Raw genomic sequence first — 20,462 nt, 5'->3', positions numbered from 1 at the left:
TGATCTTGGAGCATTTCTTTTTGTCGCGATCAGCTTTCGCGCACAACAACAGCGAAATTGTTCCTTTTATGGCCTGGGTTAACCATCTCCTTCTTAAAAGACTGGGGTGAGGCGGCACCGGTATGAGTCCATAATTGGTAGATGAGCTTGGAAGTCCGCCTGCTTTGTACGAGTTGAAAGCCCAGACTCTCTAGAATGGCGAGAAGTCTTTTCTCAGTGAGATAACGTGAGTTATCGACACATGCCACCGGAAGAACGAAGAATAGAGTCGGGGGAAAGGAGATGGGACATTCGGATGTGAAGAAGTGCACAAGGCGTTTAAGCATATCGCCTCGACCCACAGGGTCTGGTACATAGTTGAGCACCAATGAAAGACTAATGATATGGAATCTCTCCATTTCCGTAGACGGCAATGGTCGTTCCATGAAATCTTGCTTCAAGATACCCGGTTCCTGAGAATTCAGGTCGATGCGGGTCACCTCTAAGGCGGAGGTCCTGGAACAGACATTTTTCGTACTTAACGCCCCGACTTCAAGGACGCGTAATTTGGGGAGACTGTTGTTCCATTGATTGAGTTGCGGCTTGATCCAGTCTACCAGGATCTTACTGGAGTCACCACCTCGATCCCCGGACTGACCTAGCTTGCTGGCAATCTGGTAGCTTTTCAACCCACCAGCAGCTTCGATTTGGGCATTAATGTTACTTGCCCGGACCTCATCACCCGCCGCTTCTGCCTGAGCTTTTGCTTTCAGAAGTTGATGATGGGAGCGGATGAGAGTTCGGGTGGCCTTGGCTGATAACGCTGCATGCTTGGATTTGACTGTCGGCGGGCGGGTACTGGAGAGTAAACCCGGACGCTGAGAGCGACGCTTGGGAGGCATGATTCAGTGGAGAAAAAAGAAAGTGAGTTCAAATTATCTCCAGAATAGACTTCAAGAAGCATCTAACAATATCCTTTTCCGTATCAAGATTTCGATAAAAAAAAAAATAAAATAAAATAAAAAATAAAAAAAATTCAAATGCGGAGAATGACTAAGCATGCCGGGTCGGGGAGTGAGTCAGCAATCACCTGACCCACAGTGTGGTAGGGTTTTCGCTTAGCGAAGCCACTTTGAATTGTTCGACTCTTGACACTGCGACAATCAACACGACAGCGGACGACAGCCATGGCCCCTACTACCAAGCAAGGTACGTTCTGATACCAGTGGCATCTTATTTGAACAACCCCCAATTGCGAATTTGCGACGAGATTGTGTGTTGGAGATTGTGTGGGAGGAATTTCAATATTTCAATATTGCACGGAAATTCCCTCGAGAGACAAGAGGCTGCGCAACAAGAGCTGGGAATGAAGGGAATAACATTGCGAGCAATATCAACAATCATCGACAACTCGATCTTTCCGACAGAAATCCTGGTCGTTCTCGCCTCTTTGCTCTGGAGCCACACAATCTCCGACCGCACCGATTTCCCGCAAATTTTCGATACCGCACACACTACGATGAAGACCAAGAAACTGACTAGCATTTTACAGGCACCGCCGGCAAGGCCAATGCTGCCGCCAAGGCAGTCGTGAAGGGAAACTCCGTACGTCCTTGAAATCCGCGATCTAGAGAGATCGATTACGATTTCGATCAAAGCAATTTACTAATCCCGAGGGAATATAGCTTCACAAGTCCCGTAAGGTTCGCACTTCGACCACCTTCCACCGCCCCAAGACTCTCCAGCTCTCGCGGTCTCCCAAGTACCCCCGTGTGTCGATCCCCCACCAGCCCGTCCTCGACGCCCACAAGATCATCCTCTACCCTCTTAACACCGAGAGCGCCATGAAGAAGATCGAGGAGAACAACACCCTCGTCTTCATCGTCGATGTCAAGGCCAACAAGCGCCAGATCAAGGCTGCTCTTAAGAAGCTGTACGATGTTGACACCCTCAAGGTCAATACCCTGGTCCGGTAAGTCATATATCAGAAATCATTTGGCTGGGGAGGAACTTTACTAATTCATTCTCTACAGTCCCGACGGCTCCAAGAAGGCTTTCGCCCGTTTGACTGCTGACGTCGATGCTCTTGACATCGCCGCCACCAAGCTGGCTATCGTCTAAGGGCGAGAATGGGATTTCTTTGGGTTTGGGCGAACTTTGTTTTCCACCGCGGTGATTCTCTATACCAGCCAGTTTCCTTGGCTGTGTGTACAGCAACGAGGGCTGAATGATTAAAAAAGAACTTTCTGACACGATCATCTGTGACTTGTATGGATTCTTTGTAGTTGCGATGGCTTAGACGTAGTTTTGTTGCCTCGGTACATACTGAGTAGATGGCGTTTTGGGTCAGGCCTGGGGTTGGTGGGAACTGCAATAGAGCAATCAATATATGACGCCCCATAATTAAATACCTAAAATACTCCAGTGCTCATGTACTCCCTTCCACTGCTTTGGGATGAGTTGCAAATTTCCCCATGTACATGCTCTTTAATTGACTGTGTACTCCATAATGCCCCATAGTTATTCTTGTTTGACTATTTGGAAGCATGTTTCAAGTCTCATATACTGTTCCAAACGACTCTAGATGCTAAACTCGAGCAGCAGTATCGATGACCTTCAACAATGACATAGTCTACGCCAGAAATACAGGTGTGTAGGAATGATATACAGGATTTCGTTCATTTTGACTCTAGTATACAGGCGTCTCATACCGTGTACCTCAATCCTCAAAGAGCCCTTTGAGTATACACCGGCAAGTAGAATCGCAACCATAGGGTTATAGCCACGGAAAATAAGTATCAACTCAAGAACAATTGAGTTGTAATTATCGTGGAGGTGGAGATGGAGGTGGTGATGATCTTGGTGGATTGAAACCACAGCACCAGGAAGGGAGATTGAAGCGGAGGAATATAAGAAACGATTTTAATGGCGCATAGCCTCCAGGTGCTTCAGGATACCGACCTGGGTATCCATCCACCGGTCAACACAGTTCTGTGCACATGCCTCCTCGGTCTTGTTGAGGGTGTTGGAGGAGATCTTGCCAGTGATGCACTTCTTCCAGCACACGTCGTTAAGCTGGTGAACCACTATAGATTAAAGAGTTAGTCAAGCTAAGATATGCGATCCAGCCTCTTTCCATCCGGGCATCTGCTACCCTTTCGGAGTCACTTACTCTGCTGGATGTTGGACTTCTGCTGCTCGTTGACCAGGATCTGGTTTAGCTCCTTCTTATCAGCCTCATTGAGCTTGGAGATGTCGATTTGCTGGTCCATTTCGGCAGATTGTGGAGACGTAAGATATGGTAGATGGTAATTCGAAGAAGCTGGGGGGGAAATTAGATAGTTCAAGTTCACAAAGCTGAAGTGCTCCGCGCAAAATCGAAGGCGGTGTGTCACGGCACAAAAACGACGATCCGTTGCGGCGTTTGAGAAGGACTAATAAATTCGCTTTTATTCTCGTCTTTCTCTGTCTCTTTCTCTTCTCTTTCCGTCAGGGTTGAACACTTGAGCTGTGTACCTCGAACTTCGTTTTCTTGTCTTTTTTTGTCCATATCACTCTCCACATCCCCACCATGCCCCCAATTCGTACTGCTCGCAATCGCAAACCGCCGCCGGCCGGCTTTGACGACATAGAGGACACTCTGCTGGAGTTCAGCAATAAGATGAAGGATGCTGAGAATGCTCCTAGTGAAGGAAAGAAGAAGTACGAGATCTTGTGGCCCATCTTCCAGATCAGTCACCAACGTACGTGGAAACTCCAAGACCTTCCTTTTTGCCCCTCCCCCTCCGGGTCCCCCGCCGACGAAGCAAGCGCCATCTCACATGCGAGTCAATACTGACATATACCCCCCTTTCTTTGATAGGCTCACGATACATTTACGATCTTTACTATGAAAAGGAAGCAATATCCAAGCAGCTTTACGACTGGTTGCTGAAAAACAACTACGCCGATGCGAACTTGATTGCCAAATGGAAGAAGCAGGGTTATGAGAAGGTATGTTAATACATCATGCTGATACATGGGACTGCATAACCTGCCTATTACTATTCTTACTTTGGCGGAATACTAACTTGTGTATAGTTATGTTGTCTTCGCTGTGTCCAGACGAAAGAGACCAATTTCAATTCAACCTGCATCTGCCGTGTGCCCAAAGCTCAGCTTAAAGAGGAACAGACAATCCAGTGTGTTGGCTGTGGCTGTCGGGGCTGCTCAAGCAGTGACTAAAACCATCATAATCGCCGGGTCACATTTATGTGAGGGCTTTGGGGAAATCCATTCTTTCTAGTCTGTGGGCGTTTAGGGTCTTGCATTTGTTTATTTATGTTGATCTACTCAATCAGATACCCTCTAATACCAATGACAGCTTGGTAGACAAGTAATCAAGATTTCAAATTTGCTAAACTAATCCGTAGCTCCAGGCCTATTTTCCCTAATCCCATAAAAATAATCAAATCCCGCCGATAATCCCGAATCGTGAAACCATCGCTTGCTCATGTACATCTTAGCATCGTCATTAAGGTCGTACCCAGGCCATTCCCGGGCTGGTGAAAGGAACAGTCAGAGCCGCCGTGACGCAGCCCAATAACTCCCATACGAAAACACCCAACCCAAACCTGGTAATATCCAGAAAGCATCAACTCCTTGGTCCAGAACGCAAAATTCAAGAGGTTGAGAAAAGAAAGCAAACAAACGAGAATCCAGGCAGGTAAATAAAATAAAGCCCAGAACAATACATCACGCAATAATGCACGAGGGTGAGAGGTGAAGCCAGATCCCAAAGTAGAAGAAGTAGAAGTGGAGGGGAGGATGGATCTAACAGGGTTAATTACACCCAAAGCCAAAGGGGAAATTCGAATATTCAAAACATGCAAAATGTTCATCAAAATAGAGTGGTGTTGCTGCGGTGGCTCATCTGGGGACGTGGGTGGATTGCTCTTGGCTTAAGTGCATCATCTTTCGTGGATCCTCCAATCTTTTGGAATCCCTGTAAGAGATCAACACCGTCAACCTCCCCGGAGCTATCGTTGCTCTCATCAAAGAGATGGAAGGAGAAAAAATCATCCTGGCTGGTATCGCCAAGTCTGCCGATTTCCGGCAGCTTAGATGGAGACTCTGGGAAGATAGCTGACTTTGAGCGAGGTAGTGGTGGAATAATCCGACTGTTCGCGCTAGTAGAGGTGATGTCGGTTAGCGCAACGTTGCCATGGTCAGTCCGCTGACGCTTGACCGAACGCTTCTCAGGGGATCCAAATGTGGCCGATGAGACAAGCTCATGGCCCGAATCGGCGAAGACATCGAATGTTGTATGGAAATGGTCGTGTGGGGTATAACTTTCATCGTGAAGATTGAAAGCTGGACTCCATGGCAGGTCCTCATCTGTCAAGCCCAAATGCTTGATGGGTGAGTTGACCATCTGTTGGATCTTGCGACGGTGGTTTCGAAGATTGGTATTGGGGGAGACTGATGGCGGGGGTTTCGCTGGTTTTTTGAATTTGATGACAGGCGTCAACGGCGGTGGCAGCATGCTCACATATCCTCCACGCAGCGGCGACGAGCCAACAAGCGTGCTAGGGTCCTTGCGCGTGGCCGGTTGCCCCGGACTGATGTCATGGGAGGAGCTACGAATTCGCGCAATCTCCTCTTCAGCACGACCGCGCTTAATGCGCGGTGGCTCAATATCCAAATCAGATGTCAGCATGTGACCAGCCTTGTTTGGCCTCATGGCGGATGACTCCAAAGAGGAGAAATAACCACTGTCATTCATGGTGATCGACTTGCGCTTTCGTGGACGAGAAGCTGGGGTGGGACCAGCGTGGGTAGGAGTTGGCGGGGTGCCTTGGCGCGCGAAACGAGGAGGAGCAATAGGGGGAGATGATCGAATGGCAGGGGGCGATGAGCGCAGGCGACCAGCTGGGTGCGCATTTGTGTGAACGCCCTCGTCTGTGTCGTCTTGCAAGGCAGGATCAGAGGCAGGCAAAGTGGCATCCGATGACAGGTCTTCGTTCCGCGAAGAGACCTTCGGTGCAAGCGGTTGCTGCATGGGTGGTGGAGGAACCATCCAGGTAGTCGTGCTTGCGCTTTGCGACTGAGGGATCAAATCCCGTGGTGGGATTGCAGGGAGAGGGATGCTGGACATTGTCGCGCGGCGAACTTGCTTATCTTTCAAGAACTGCAACTCCATCCCCAGCTCAATCGCCCAATAGTTGCCCTTGCCCGGGTCATCCTTCGGACGCTCTTGCTTGATGAAGGCCTTGTTTAAGCTGAGGTTATGACGGATGCTGTTCTGCCAGCCAGGCTCACTGTTTTTGTAGTACGAGAAAGTGTCGGAAATCCACTTGTAGATCTGGGCCAGAGTTAGGCGACGGTTGGGAGCGCGCAGAATCGACATGCCAATCAATGTCGCATAGCTATATGGTGGCTTCGTACCGTCGTCCTCGATGGGTGGCATGTCGTGTGGCTCGGGCAGATGGTGGAGTGGCACGTCTTCGCGCTTCTGCTTCTTGACAGAGCGCTCTTTCAATGGGGCGGCGTCCATGAGGCTGCGCTTCATAGGAAGCCTGGATTCATATGAGGGTTCTGGGAAGTCGGCAAAGCTGCCATTGGACGGGTCCTCGGGAAGATGATTCCCCTTGGACTCGGTATTAACACTGGAGAAGGTGGTGAAGAGTGCCGACTGGGGCATCGAGGGTTGCGAGTGTAAGGAGAAAGGTGGTTTCTTTGTAGGGGAGTCGGTAGTAAACATGGGAGGGGCCGGAGCAGAGATGGGAACGAAACCGAGTTTTCGCCCAGGATGTGAGCCCTGTGTGGGCAGGCCTTTGGTCGGTGATGGCCTGTGCGGGCGGGACAGCCGATGAAATGAGTTTTCAATGGGCTGTAATGGTAGCGGTGAAGGTTGAAGACAGGGCTGCGATTTGACGGACGTGTGCGCAGATGGGCCAAGGGCCGAGGAATTGTGCGCGATGGGCGCCGGACGCGTCGATCGCATAGTCTAGATAGACAGAAGAGGTGCAGAACGTCACCAGTCACCAATCGGGACCTTATGACGCGTCGAAAACAATCCCCAAACAATGAATTTCCGTTGGTCCAGAGGATAGAGACCGGGGACAGCGGAGCCGACGGGGTCGGACGCGCCGGGTGATGAGACTGGTTGCAGAGACTTTCGGGTTAAGCCAATCGGAGACCGAAATAAGCGTATGATCAGCCAGCCTCAGGCCGTAATGCAGCCCGACTAGTCTTGATCGTAAATGTTGGGCCACCAAGTACCAAGCGCTAACACGGCTCAGTAAAGGCAGTTGGCAAGTGGAAATTCCCCACGAGCCTCAAAACAGACTTGGGCTGCTTGGGTGGAGATAGAATGAAGAAGAAAGAGTTACAGAAGTGACACGAACATCCAAGTTGATCTAACAAGCCAGTTTGATCGAATGGGGGGGGGGGGGGAGTTTCTTTTTTTCAGATGTACTCCCAGTATATGGAGAGTAGACTGTGATATGGGTAGATAGAATATGGGGTGGGGGAGAGGGGGAAGAGGAAAACCGATGAATCCAGGATATGGGCAATCACGACCCTTTTGTCTGGGAGTTTTAACTAAGAGTTTCAAGGCTTAAAGCAAAGACCAAAGACCCTCAAGAGGTGGGGAGGGAAAGGATGATGTAGATGGAAAGGTTGGTACTGCCTATCTATAATACTGTATCTGTATTGAAAATATATCGACGCGTCACGCGTTTTTCAATATGTTTTGTTGTAATATACCATGTAACTTTATGACAATACAACTGTTCCTAACTTGTACTGAATACAGGGAGATCCCCTTGCTCGCATTCATGATCGACGATCGGATTTTCTTTCTTTTCCTGCCCTAAAATACTATAAGATCCACTGGAGGGATGTAGTATTATGAATTCTATAATTTCTACGTTGCAATCATATCCGTGTGAATCTGTGTAAATACGTTACTTTTTTTATGTTCATGTACTCATCTCATATGAATATTTGCTTTTCACATTTAGAAACAAGTATCTGGCATTGTCTGGAATGATCAAATGTAACGTCTGAGACGGTGGCCACGTCGGGTTATCCCTTGTTAGCCAGCCATTCGTCCTAAAACCCCCCGTGCGCAATTGGCTAAAATCCAATAAGGCTTGAGGGACTGATAATTGATGCATGAAAGAAACAACTTAAATAATTATATCGGCATTCAGGAACGGTTGATCTGCCCTTGCAGGCATCAAACAGATTTTTATGTACAAAGCCCTGCACCACAAAATGAGATCAATCTATTCCTCGATCATGAAACACCTCTATAAGAACGCCAAGCCCATGCTGCAAATATAATCCAAAACATTCATGAGGGAAAAAGAAATATGCTCAAGCCCATATCATTTTCCATCTCCATATCCATGTAGATAGGAGTTAGATCAGACAAAAGGGGATGTATGACAACTTTTTTCTATATCAAAGAAACCACGCAAACAAAGAGGAAAAAACCGGAATGGGGATATCTCAAATGACAACGCACTCTGTGATCGTGAAAAGGTTTATTCCAGGAAGGTGAACATGCTGGTGTGGATAATGTTGAGGGCGCGGTCGGCGTCGCGTTCCTCGATGACGCACGAGATGTTGATTTCACTTGCACCTGCAGGGGGGGAGGAAGCGTGTTAGTTTCAAGGGTCACACAATGTGAGGGGCATCGATCATTGACTCACCTTGCGAGATCATTTCAATATTCACGTTGTTCTCGCCCAACGTAGTGAACATACGGCCGGCCACTCCGATCATATTCTTCATCTGTTTGCCGACTAGACTGAGAATAGCCATCTCGGGGATGATGTCCACCATGCCATACTTGCTCAGATCATTCAGGGCTCCCTTCAGGTCATCGTCAATGACCTGGTAATCATCCCGTCCGTTTCCATTCAACAGGGGCATCTCGGAATGGAGTGCCATGGACACGTGGACCTCGCTGGTGGAGATTAGGTCAATTGACAGACGCCACTTGTCCAACACGGAAAAAATGCCTGCAAAGAAGCCATGCGACAGAGACCGCTTGTTCGAATGCACATTGATTACCAGGATCTTGTGCTTGATGGTCACCGCGGTCGGTCGCTTCGGCTTCTGCATCAAGCTGGCACTCCGGGTCCGGAACAAACGCGGGTCATGGCCCGGTGTGTGTCGGTCGAGTTCCGCGGCGGAGTCTGGGTAGATGACGGTGCCACGGTTCTTGGGATTCATCACGTTCTTAATGCGGATGGGGATCTTGGCCCGGATGACTTGCTCCATGGTGAAGGGGTGGATGACCTCAGATCCATAGAAGGTCAATTCTGCTGCTTCCGCCGGGGTGATGGCTGGAAGGAGGCGCGCTGTGGGCACCTTTCGAGGGTCCGCTGTGAAGATGCCATCCACTTCCTTCCAAACCTGGAGTTCCTTCGCATGGGTTCCAACAGCCACGAGAGCAGCGCACAAGTCCGTGTAACCACGGCCCACCTGATCCAGCAGGCCTCCGGGGATGGTACCAAAGTACCCGGTCAGCACAGGAACTCGATGTCCACAGGCTTCGATCTTCTTGCCCAGGTTCGCGGCTAGGCTGTTATAAAAGTCCTGGTCCAAACCCTGGCTGCCAATAGGGAAATCAATCACATCGGCCAGATCCACATACTGTGAGTCAATACCGCGATCCTGCAGAAATGCAGCCATCAACCGACAGCTGAGTTTCTCACCAGTGCTCATGACCTTGTCCACGCAGCGAGCACTGATCTCGCCCAGCGTTTGTGCAGCCTCGAGGACCTTGAGGACCCGCTCACATTCTCCATTCATGTCTGCTATAACTTGCTCTTTGAGCTCCACTGACTTCAATTGCTCTTGGGCCACTTGCACGTGCTCCAAGCGGACAGCCTCGACGAGGGATTCATATTGCCGGGACTGTGATTTCTCGGCGTCTCGGGCGGCCCGTAAAAGCCTAACCAAGTAAAGGATTAGTCCTTTGACTCTATTCACTGCTTGTTATGGGAGGGCCTCGGTCCTCCTCGCTTTTCAGTCAATCAATGGTGACTCACCGGTTCGTGGTGCCCTCGGCTTTGGTCGAGCTGCTCCTCGCTGAGCAGACGACCGCGACTCGATTTTCTAGCAGACTAGGTCTATGACTCTTGTTAGCATTGTGTCCTTTTGCAGTGGTATCGTGTGTACCGATAGTCGATCGGAGGAGCATACTGAATGACCTGCTCAATAATATTTAGCGCAAATTTGCCAACACTGGTACCACCAAACTTTTGCACAACCCAGTTGCTGTGCAAAGCCGATACAGCCGGAAGGTCTGAATTGAGGGAAGCCATAGCGGAATCAACCCAAAGAAAGCGAGGTCAACATAGAAAGGATGGAGGGGAAAGAGGGAAAGCGAAAGCGGAGGGAAGTGGGCCACATGCGGCATTAACTTTTTTTTTCTCCTTTTTTGCCCCGAAAGCAATGACTCAAAAGGTTCAATTGGGCTTTCTTCCGCCTTCTACTTTCAGCCAGAACGATGTCGGAGGCGGAAGAGCCAATCAAAGTAGGTTTTTATGTAAATCACGCCATCCAGGGCAATGACGTTGTTCGAAAGTAGTTCATGGATTTGGTTATTTAGGTCAAGTATACAAGGTAATTGTTTTCATAGATCCACCCCATGCGGACTTTTAAGACTTAGCATTACCGCATTACAGCATTCGAGGAATTGATGACTCACTCATGCTTATCTAATAGATCTATGCCCCGCTAAAATCTCAGATTAGGCTCACATACTCCATGGTTAATATTTCACAACAAGAACACTTCTATATTGATATGATCACTTTGATATATTTGGGTAAGAAAGGGGTCATGGATCTCTCAAGCTTTACAGGAATGAATTTTTAAGGTGATTACTACCTGTCACTTCGATCTTACCTATGCAGAGTTGATTATTCTAGTTCCCTATTTTACTGTGGAATTGCCTTATAGTTGGTCTTAATGATAGTATCCATGGTTCATAATTCATTTTTAATAAGTCATAATTGAGCACTCATGATACATTCAGGATGTCAAAATCTGCACTTTTCTGTACGGAAGAGAAAGTGGGTCACGCCACCCTCAGCCACAGTTGTAAATTGTCAGGCATGAATCTGAACTCTACATGTTGTGGATAGCGCTATTCCTGAAATAAATGGTCCAAGTCTACTCATTCCTCTACTATTTTCTCCAGACTTCAATGTCAGAGTTTTGTTGAAAGGTCATTTACCAATTCCTACCCAATCCACCCAAATCGGCTGAGTGAACCGGGTCATGGATCCTTCTCACCCGTGCTGTCCTTTCTGCCCCTTCTCTGATTGCGATGCAAACTTTGTGGCAGAGCATATTGAATATTGCCATCCAGAAAATGGAACCCAGGAGCCAGTCCCGCACTCTCTCAGTGGACCAAGTCCATCTCCACAACCGAACTCTGAAGAATCAGACAAGTATGTAGACTGTCCTCATGGATGTGGGGAAATAGTCACCACCACCGAGCTGTCCACTCATCTAGATCTTCACGTTGCAGAAGGTATTGCGCTGGATGAGTGTGGATCAGCCCAGTCACCGTTGGATGCAGAATCAGGCTTGAGTGACCATGATATCTCCTCCGACCCAGAAGACTCCTTCGGTCGAATGACCGCGAGGAAAGGGGGGAAACGAGGCCCGGATTGGGACTTTGCACAACCCAGTTCCTCCAAGACAGATCATGCGCGTAGTTCCTCAAGAACAGTGGGCCCAGACGGTGCAAGGCGATTGGGGGTATGCTCTCATCGATGAAGACGTATATTTCCCCTCGTGAAAATGTAAACTAACTTGCACAATTAGCACTCAGAACTAGGCCCTCATGCCCATGAGAAGAAGATGCCCTCATGGCTGAAGAAGATGCTAGAGAAGGGTGGTCGCACCTCGAAACAGACCCAGATCACAGCGGACGGCAGGCTAAGTCGGTATACAACAGTGGAAAATGAGACAGATCATCTGATTCCCACTATTGCAAAACTTTGTGAGCAGGATAGCTCCGTTCAGCGGGCTTTTCTGTGTTCTCCCAAGGTCCGCCATGTCTGCAAAATGCCTCGTGAGGGCGGGTTCTGTGGGTACCGGAACATTCAGATGTTGGTGTCTTATCTCAGGAAATCTCAAAGCCCAGGTCATGAGAACTTTATGCATGGTATTCCCACCATTCTGGAGCTACAAGACAAAATCGAGCTCGCCTGGGACAAGGGATTCAACAGTACAGGAAGAACGGAGACTGGAGGCATTCGAGGCACACGAAAATTCATCGGGACACCAGAGGTAAGATATGGAATTAATTTGAGTCAAGATTTACTAACAGTACAATCAGGCACAAGCATTATTCATGAGTCTTGGAATCCCGTAAGTTTAGGTCCAAATTCCACCACATTGGGAAAGCCACTGATATGACAAATAAAGATGCGATGCCAGCAGCTTGAGTGAGAATAGCAATTTGCGAGCCTATGACTCTTTGTACATGGATGTCGCCGCCTACTTTCGGTCAGCCTGTACTCTAGAAGATGAAAAGAGAGTGTATAAAACAGATTTGCCTCCCATTTATTTTCAACATCATGGTGGGTCTGTTTCTCTTCCAATGATTTGCGTCGTCTGACATTAACAGGACATTCCATGACGATCATTGGATTTGAAATTCGTGACAACGGCAGTGCCAATCTACTGGTATTTGACCCTATGTTCAAGACCTCACCCGCCATGCTTCGCCTCATTGGAACGTCTGCCCAATCCAAAAACCCTGGTCGGTTACTCAAAGCGTACCGAAGAGGCGCATCTTATCTCCAGAAGTATAAAATGTTTGAATTGCTCAAGTCAGTCTTTCTTTGAATTTTTCTCGGCTGGCTTATCAACTGACATACCATAGGTTATGTCCCACCGACGCGGCTTCAAATACCAATCCATAGTTTCTCATACCATCTGCATTATCGGGTTAGTGATAAATTTATGATCCATCTGTAACAAATATCCTCGGCTCATTGAACTTGAGTACTATACATTGAATATTTAGCCCCGTAGATTCACGATAAGATAAGCGGGGTCACGGTTGATCCGAATTTATTTCCATCGCAAATCATATTCTCTCTCATTCCCCTCCATTACTTCCAGTCAATGCCATAAAGGATGAGAACCTCTCCGAATGTGATCGTCACCGGCACCCCTGGGGTGGGCAAGACCGTGCACTGCGAGCAGCTGGCGCAGGAGATCGGCTTGAAGCATCTGTCCGTGAATCAGGTTGCCAAGGACCGCGACTGCTACGAAACATACGATGAGGAGCGGAAGAGCTGGGTTGTTGATGAGGATAAGGTATGTACCTTTTTGTCGTCCTGAATAGTGAACCATTGCTCTGCGATTGCAATTTCACTTCTTTCGCTTAACCTCAACGGCTTTTCTCTCGTCGCGGGGTTCTGCGATGCGGGGCTGAATCAATCATTGTTGCGCGAGATGAATACTCATAAACTTCTTATTCTAGTTATTGGATGCAATTGAAGATGAAGTCTTGCAGGGCGGGTACTTGATTGACTGGCACGCCTGTGATCTCTTCCCCAAGTCGTGGATTGATCTCGTTGTGGTCCTCCGCTGTCCCTCGACCGCCGTTCACTACGACCGTCTTGCCTCCCGGTATGCTTCAATCTGAGAACTGCATGAATAATCAATTCTAAAGGCTCTGTTCTAGGGGTTATCACGAAGAAAAGCTGCAGGAAAACTTGGACGCGGAGATCTTTGGTGTCCTTCTTGAAGAGGCCCGCGAGGCATTTGACGAGGAAATTGTGGTGGAATTGAATAGCGAAGAGGATGGTGACGTCGACAACAACTGCGCCAGAGTGGCCCAGTGGGTCGATAACTGGAAGAAACAGCATGGCGCCGAGTGAATTGAGGTGCATCCAGGGTGGAAATAATGCTTGTCTTGTTCTCATCTACGACCTTCCTTCTAGATCATCTGCATATACCCCATGGTCCTTCGTTCTCACTGTTGGCCCTCCGCCAGCCATTGCTGGAGCTTCACCAGCGCCTTGTATCGGTGAGAAATCACGTTCTGGTCGAAGTGTATTAGAATTGAGACATGGAAGGCCATGGGGGTACAAGTGGGCTTGTGATCTCTTACCTTGGCCTCTTTATCCATCTCGGCGTATGTCTTGCCTTCGTACTCGAAAATGGGATCCCAGCCTACAGCTCAATTAGACTAGTTCGACCTATCCTTGGGTTATAACTTACCAAAATTGGTTGGGCCTCGAGGCCGCACAATAGTGCCCTATATACACCCATGAGGATGCAATTCGTAAAATATATGCCATGGACAACTCACCTGAGTCCGCCCTTGGAAGATAAGAGGTTCCGTTCCTGGGGCCCGACAGAAGGCAAAGGTGCACACGGCCTCAGCAGTTCGGTCCTCGAACCCATCAAGCATCTTGTTTAAGCCTTCATTACCCACAGACTCCAGGAATGATTTACTACATAATTAGCGTACAGTCCACTCGTTGCTTCAGGTGATTTCCTCTCACATGTACGGTCCAGGTAGGCCCTTGAGGGCGTGGAACTCCAACGCTGTATCTTCAGTCAAGGCCGGGCCATTGATCTATATGACTCGAATAAGCCTCTGCAAATATTGCAAAATCAAAGGACTCAAACCTACAGCTTCTGAGGCGCGACGAGCCTTCTCCTTGGCGATGTCCTCAATCGACCCTTGAATCTCCGGGACGTCTACCTCTTGGCTGTCGACCTCGACGACATTTCCGAGAATGGCCCGCACTTCGGAAAGCTTATTCTTGTTTCCCGTGATGAAGTTCAGCTTTGTTAAAGTCATTATGGGCGATCTGTACACTGGAAGAGTGGAATATTGTGACCAGAAGGGAGATGAGTCACCAGAAGGGAAATGAAGGGCGCGGGTCCACTGAACGGAAAGTACACCGCTTCTACTAACCTGTGGACCGATGATCTATGGAAAAAATGAGAAATCTACGAAAGTGTCGATTGCAAAACAGATTCATGCATCAATGTATCGAACCTGGCACCATCCCAGGTATAAATTCGTGGTGAGATGTCACTAGTCGTAATCCGTAGCTCACAGATAAATCCACAAGTAGATGAAGAAACACGTCTAATATACAGATCTACTCCTCTAGCGCCCCGTTGTCTCCATCGAGTCTTTCCTGTTGCGCTACCGCCTGCGCTGACACAATCTCGGCCAGTCGCTTCAGTCGCGGTGTTTGAAGCCCTGTATATATAGTGGTCAGATGATGCAAAAGTGAGAAAGAATGGTCGTTCACATACAGGATGGAGTATAAGTCTCCAGGGCCGTGATGACTCGTGGCTCAGCAATTTCGTAGGGACCACTGTCCTCCATATCGACCGGAGTCAGTAAGAGCACATCGCTCTTCTCGGTGACACGTGAGGCAACGGCTTTCATGATTTCGCCATTGATAGGCTGCTCGTAGTCGGCAACGAGGTACTGGTTCAGAAGCTTCTGAATTTGATTCGGGGATAGCCTAGGCGATGAGATTAGCATTTGTCACCGGCCAAACAGCACCCCAGGTCTCTTACATCCAGCAAATGTCTTGGATGATCTCGATATCATTCAAAGTCGCCTTCTTAAGCTGAAGAAGCTTGGTCGCTTGCTACAGTCGTCGGGTTAGCTAAACCGACAATCCACCATAGGAATCATAGGGACATACCATCAAGTGTTCCAGCTGCAGTGTTCCCTCTGGCATATCATGACTCTTGCACCATTCTTCGATGCGGGTGATGTTGTAGTTGATCTGGAGCCCACGCTTCCACGACAGGAAATTGCGCCGCATAAGTAAGTCGTTAAATGCAGTCACTCCTACAAGGCGCAGAAGTTCCGTGACGGTCTGCAAGATGATGGTATCTTCCAAGTAGAACGCCTTCATGGCCTTGTAGGCACCATTAAGAAGGCTCAGGAGGTTGTCCATGCTGTAAGCTGGGTTGTTATTCGAGGGCAACAACTTGCCGAGGAATCGATTGGTTTCGCTGGTAACGAAACCCGGGAGAGACTGAGATTCAATGATGGCTGGGACGATCATTTTGTACAGCCGCTTTTTCAATACCTTCATCCAAGTGTGATAGATGTTGAACTCTAGACTCTCCAGGTCGTGCTTCACAATCTCCAGCAAACGATCGTACTCGTAGTTGTCACTCTTCTGTGCTTCATACCAGTCCTCGGCCAGGAATACAAATGAGAGCATTTCATGCACGTTTGACAACCAGAACGCACCCGGGTTGATGGCATCATCCCCGTCGTGCTGCATGACTTCCTGCTGAATGGACTGCATAACATTGGCCAAGAAACGCTCGGATTCCTTGACAAAGCCGTTGTTCCACATCTCTGAGGTGACAAGATTGATCAAGTAGGCAGGGAAGAGGACTTCTTTTTCGGTGGGTGGAGGAGTTGAGCTTGGAAGAGGAATCTTAAGGTTGCGAATCAAGCCCATGGCGACCTCATCGTTCAAATCTTCCTCTTCGGAAAGTAGCTGCTCGAGCTCCGCCTCCACCGAATCCAGTCCTGGTGACGTCGCGGCGTTCGAGCGAGCAGCACCAAGACCTGAAATTGCCATAGAGACGGGCCGTGGGTTGAAGGCACCGCTGAAGCGATCAGTTCCAACCTTCTCCGCACCGGCACTGCGTCGCTGGGGCTTGGGCTTCTTGGAGGAGACTAGGTTGATCAAACCGCTAGCAGGAGTTGGGGCAGCTGCGCCATTTGACACCTCGCCGTTCATGCCGTTGGCAGGTACAGTTCGCTTGGCGACTTCCAACTGCTCCTCTAGCTCTGAAACGCGCTGGCGGAGAACTGTTTTCTCCTTCTCGTGATCGCCATTGAGCAGCTTGATATGCTCTAACTCCTCATTGGTTGCGCGAAGGGCTTCGCGAGATACTCTCTCCTCTTCCTGGAGACGTTTAATGGTAACTTGAGCTTCGGTGTGGTTTTTCTGAAGCGTGTTCATTTCTTTTTCCACGACTTCCAGAGCGGCCGCAGTGATACCTGCCTGGTTAGCCTCGACCTGAAGCTGCTTTGCACGAGCCTCCAAAGTGTTGTGTCTGCTTCGCCATGACTTCAATTGGGTCTCATAGTTCTCCAACTGGGAGACAAGAGCCTTATTTTCGCGTTTCAACGACTCCAGATACTGAGTCAACTCAACCACCTTATTCTCCAGCTTGTAGGAGATCTGTTTAAGATCCCTGGATTCCTCACGCAAAGACTTGTAAATCTTTCTGGCCTCCTTACCTCGCCAAAGGTTTTGAATAATGACCACCTTATGGCGAAACTGCCGCCAACCTCGCAGTTGACGCCAAGAGCGAAAGGCTCGTTGGATGACCTTAGCGGCATTACCGTGAATGGAGTCCATGATGTTGCGACGACAGAGAAATCCCTTAGTGACGGACTGGAACAAGACAAAGTTGCTCCGAATCTCGTTGTAGTGTTTTCTCTCCTTCTGGCCGCGCCAGACTCTCTGAATCGTGGTTGCAGCCTTGGTCCGGCGGATCTCCTGAGCAAGCTGTCGCGCCAGGAAACCCCGAATGAACGCTTGTGTGGTAAGAATGGACTCCCGGGCCTCGAGGTAACGGCGGCGGTAGTACTTGCATCGCAAGTTCTTCTGTATCATAATTGCACACTCGTTTAATCGGGACGTGCGTAGATTCTCGAGGAAGGCAAGCATACCCGCTCGGAAGAAAATCTTGGTCAATCCCAGCTGATACTTGTCTTGCTTCGCATCACCAAGGGCCTTGCGCAAAATGGCATGACACATATCCCGGATCTCGGATGTCCACTGAGAGGAGTGGCAAAGCATGTAATATCGAATGGCGAACTCCTCGTAAGTCCAACGAGTCGGATATCCAGCCGTACTGATTCTAACGGTTTCCAACACACCACAGGCTCTCAGCTGACTGAGAACCATAGGACCCTCGAACTTCCAGGCTTCCTTGGCTTCGTTCGGTTTGATGCAACGAATGTAGTGCACGTCGGTGGAATTGATAGTGTGCATAAGCTCAATCAAAGACGATTTGAAAATCCCCCCGAGTGTTGGTTTGCGATTCACAGCCACGCCGATCCGGCGCCCTGGAGCCGCTGCGACCGGTTTGGATGTTAGAGCTGCGGAGTCTTTCTCACGAACTGTAGCTGCAGTATCCAAGATCTCTTTGATAAAGTCATTTGACGAATTGCGCAGCACCTCCAAATGCTCGTCTGGAACGGTATCACGGTTCTTTTCGATGAATCCATCGGACTCGTAGGTGACGTCGATAGCATAGTGACAGACGGTGAAGGCGGACTTTCCAAAGCGGGGCTTTTTGTAGAATTTCTGCTTATCGGCGGCAAAGTTATGGTGAAGCTTCGTCACGAACTGTTCATCGGATCCCATGGGAAGTCGAGACTCCTCATCCAGTAGAGATAAGATTCCAAGCTTTGCCTCAATCAAGTCGATACAAGGCTGGTTGTCGGAGAAGTCAATGAAAGTCCAGTCAATCTCTTCCCGGACGTATTCCTCCTGCTCAAGCTTGAAAACGTGCTGGTTGAACTCCTGCTGCAGTTTCTCATTCGCGTAATTGATACAGAACTGCTCAAAGGAGTTCTTTGCAAAGTGTTCAAAGCCATAGATATCCAGCACACCGATGAAAGTTTGCACTCGTTCAATAACCTCGTCGGTTGCTAGGCCCCTGTTGATCTTATCCACGAGCCAATCAAAAAGGCTGGAATATATGAACTTGGCCACCGAGTCCCGAACCACGAGGGCTTGTTGCTGGGTTAGGTTGGAGGTGATCTTCTCTCCTCTCGTAATAAGCTGTTTTTTGACAATCCATTTGGCAAATTCATTGACATCGATTCCTAGCATCTCACAAGCGCGCACCAGGGATGGTTCAGACGACGACAGAGAAGAATCAGTGCGAGTTGCGGTGATTTTCACATTACCGAGGTGCAGCAGAGCTGCGAGAATACGGAAGATTTCGGTCTGGAACTGTGTCGACACACCGATTGTAGCCAGTGACTTTCTGGTCGCGTCGAATTCGGCTTTGTCATCGACACCATCGATGATCGGTGTACCGCCCTGGTTGAGGTACTCAAATTCTTCCACTGGTAAGATACCGAGTTCTTGTCTTTCCTCATCGGTAGCACCGGCCACAAGCTGATAGAAGATGTGGTAATTCCGTTCCTTTAGGGGTTGGAATACAAGCCTCGATCTCTCCAGCAGGTAGGTACGAATCTTGGCACCGATAATGTTCGTTCGGTCATCGAACATGATTTCGATGTATTTACCGAACCGGGAAGAGTTGTCATTGCGAGTGGTTTTAGCGTTACCGAATGCCTCCATCACTGGGTTGGTTGCCAAAATTTGTTCTTCCGTCTCGCTAATTGCATCTGCTCGGCTTGTGGTGTACTTTCCAGGCTGATCTGAAGACTCACGGGTCGCAAAGTACCGCATGATATATTTGGCGCTCACCGTCTTGCCAGCACCAGATTCACCAGACACCACAATCGTCTGGTTCTTCCCGTCTCGGAGCATGTCACTATAAGCAAATTTTGGTCAGATGATTATCCGAAACTCCAGAAGATGCATAAACTCTTACGCGAAAGCCTCCTCCGCAATGGCGAACAAGTGGGGTGCCTGCGAGGCTCGCTGTTTCCCGGCATACACTTGGACCATCTGCGGGACGTAGAGAGAGTCCACTCGAGCAAAAGGATTGGTGGCAATCAGGACAATTCCACTGTAGGTATATATCTCTTTCTGCGCGTAACGGAGCTTTATAGCCTGCAGGACTTGAAGGCCGTCAGTCGAGGGAACAAGGTCTTCATTTTCCAGCAAGACGAACCAGCGGGCTCATTCAAGTGAGACAAATTGGTCAAGTCTTCGCTTGCTTCCAGCATGGCCGGGTTCATCAACGGCGGCAGATTCGAGTTGTTGTCAACCTGGAGTTCGGACTCCGTAGTCTCGACGGTTTTGGTCTATCATCCCTCTCCCGTCAGGTATTCCATATTGTGCAAGCCATCAAGACCTTTCTCCTGCGAATCCTGCACTTACCTCTCCATTTTCTAGCTCAAACACGAGCTGGACTTTCTCTCCATCCACCAGCTTCTCCTTGACCTCAGATGCAACCCATCCCTCTGTCGGGTCGGGTTGCCAGGCCCTTGTGCCAACTTCGTAGATGTGTGCCATGGCGCCTCTCTCACGTTCCAGAAATTCAATTGACTCGTTAAGGCGAAAAGGGTCGAAGGAGATGCGAAGCGCCTAAAGATACCGGCTATGTTTCGGGGAGGGCAGAACGGAAAAAAAAGGAAGGGTAGATCAATCACGAGTAGTCCAAAGACAAGGGGTCTCACGGTGGCCCCTCATCGACTCATAGTCCGAAAGAAAGAAAGAGATAGTAGTTAGATCTGAAGGGGGGGAATGGAAAGGTAGGGAGTTATTGTTTTGGTAACACTTTGGGTTTTAGCG

The 20,462-nt window shown here is 49.0% G+C and overlaps 9 protein-coding genes across 9 annotated transcripts; 3 read left to right on the top strand and 6 right to left on the bottom strand.

Moving 5' to 3' along the window:
* Positions 1 to 29: 29 nt before the first annotated feature.
* N7520_005139 (25S rRNA (adenine2142-N1)-methyltransferase) lies at positions 30 to 881 on the bottom strand (the record flags this gene model as incomplete). Its single annotated transcript, XM_057139073.1, has 1 exon — positions 30 to 881. One exon carries the CDS (start codon positions 879 to 881, stop codon positions 30 to 32), a length of 852 nt encoding a protein of 283 aa, XP_056997280.1.
* A 285-nt stretch (positions 882 to 1,166) lies between these two features.
* On the top strand, positions 1,167 to 2,100 carry N7520_005138 (60S ribosomal protein uL23; the record flags this gene model as incomplete). The annotated part of the gene is made up of 4 exons (XM_057139072.1): positions 1,167 to 1,188; positions 1,532 to 1,584; positions 1,665 to 1,951; positions 2,013 to 2,100. 4 exons carry the CDS (start codon positions 1,167 to 1,169, stop codon positions 2,098 to 2,100), a joined length of 450 nt encoding a protein of 149 aa, XP_056997279.1.
* An 801-nt stretch (positions 2,101 to 2,901) lies between these two features.
* N7520_005137 (Tim10/DDP family zinc finger protein) lies at positions 2,902 to 3,251 on the bottom strand (the record flags this gene model as incomplete). The annotated part of the gene is made up of 2 exons (XM_057139071.1): positions 2,902 to 3,065; positions 3,152 to 3,251. 2 exons carry the CDS (start codon positions 3,249 to 3,251, stop codon positions 2,902 to 2,904), a joined length of 264 nt encoding a protein of 87 aa, XP_056997278.1.
* Positions 3,252 to 3,550: 299 nt separating this feature from the next.
* N7520_005136 (BUD31 family protein) lies at positions 3,551 to 4,203 on the top strand (the record flags this gene model as incomplete). Its single annotated transcript, XM_057139070.1, has 3 exons — positions 3,551 to 3,722; positions 3,842 to 3,972; positions 4,060 to 4,203. 3 exons carry the CDS (start codon positions 3,551 to 3,553, stop codon positions 4,201 to 4,203), a joined length of 447 nt encoding a protein of 148 aa, XP_056997277.1.
* A 655-nt stretch (positions 4,204 to 4,858) lies between these two features.
* N7520_005135 (forkhead box transcription factor) lies at positions 4,859 to 6,964 on the bottom strand (the record flags this gene model as incomplete). Its single annotated transcript, XM_057139069.1, has 1 exon — positions 4,859 to 6,964. One exon carries the CDS (start codon positions 6,962 to 6,964, stop codon positions 4,859 to 4,861), a length of 2,106 nt encoding a protein of 701 aa, XP_056997276.1.
* Positions 6,965 to 8,513: 1,549 nt separating this feature from the next.
* Positions 8,514 to 10,304, bottom strand: N7520_005134 (aspartate kinase; the record flags this gene model as incomplete). Its single annotated transcript, XM_057139068.1, has 4 exons — positions 8,514 to 8,611; positions 8,682 to 9,931; positions 10,029 to 10,109; positions 10,159 to 10,304. The coding sequence occupies 4 exons, from the start codon at positions 10,302 to 10,304 to the stop codon at positions 8,514 to 8,516; spliced, it is 1,575 nt and encodes a 524-aa protein (XP_056997275.1).
* A 961-nt stretch (positions 10,305 to 11,265) lies between these two features.
* On the top strand, positions 11,266 to 13,889 carry N7520_005133 (uncharacterized protein; the record flags this gene model as incomplete). Its single annotated transcript, XM_057139067.1, has 7 exons — positions 11,266 to 11,751; positions 11,818 to 12,285; positions 12,449 to 12,578; positions 12,626 to 12,830; positions 13,140 to 13,323; positions 13,490 to 13,638; positions 13,694 to 13,889. 7 exons carry the CDS (start codon positions 11,266 to 11,268, stop codon positions 13,887 to 13,889), a joined length of 1,818 nt encoding a protein of 605 aa, XP_056997274.1.
* A 95-nt stretch (positions 13,890 to 13,984) lies between these two features.
* On the bottom strand, positions 13,985 to 14,821 carry N7520_005132 (non-canonical purine NTP pyrophosphatase; the record flags this gene model as incomplete). The annotated part of the gene is made up of 6 exons (XM_057139066.1): positions 13,985 to 14,053; positions 14,123 to 14,184; positions 14,233 to 14,269; positions 14,324 to 14,468; positions 14,520 to 14,593; positions 14,651 to 14,821. 6 exons carry the CDS (start codon positions 14,819 to 14,821, stop codon positions 13,985 to 13,987), a joined length of 558 nt encoding a protein of 185 aa, XP_056997273.1.
* Positions 14,822 to 15,128: 307 nt separating this feature from the next.
* Positions 15,129 to 20,183, bottom strand: N7520_005131 (type V myosin; the record flags this gene model as incomplete). Its single annotated transcript, XM_057139065.1, has 7 exons — positions 15,129 to 15,232; positions 15,289 to 15,503; positions 15,559 to 15,632; positions 15,690 to 19,536; positions 19,597 to 19,786; positions 19,840 to 19,972; positions 20,049 to 20,183. 7 exons carry the CDS (start codon positions 20,181 to 20,183, stop codon positions 15,129 to 15,131), a joined length of 4,698 nt encoding a protein of 1,565 aa, XP_056997272.1.
* Positions 20,184 to 20,462: the final 279 nt, after the last annotated feature.

This window comes from Penicillium odoratum (assembly GCF_028828045.1).
Source record: "Penicillium odoratum strain IBT 22623 chromosome Unknown utg000004l_segment0_segment0, whole genome shotgun sequence".
Classification (NCBI taxonomy): Eukaryota; Fungi; Ascomycota; class Eurotiomycetes; order Eurotiales; family Aspergillaceae; genus Penicillium; species Penicillium odoratum.
The sequence above is the reverse complement of the archived record's forward strand: the minus strand, read 5'-3'. Positions and strand labels throughout refer to the sequence as shown.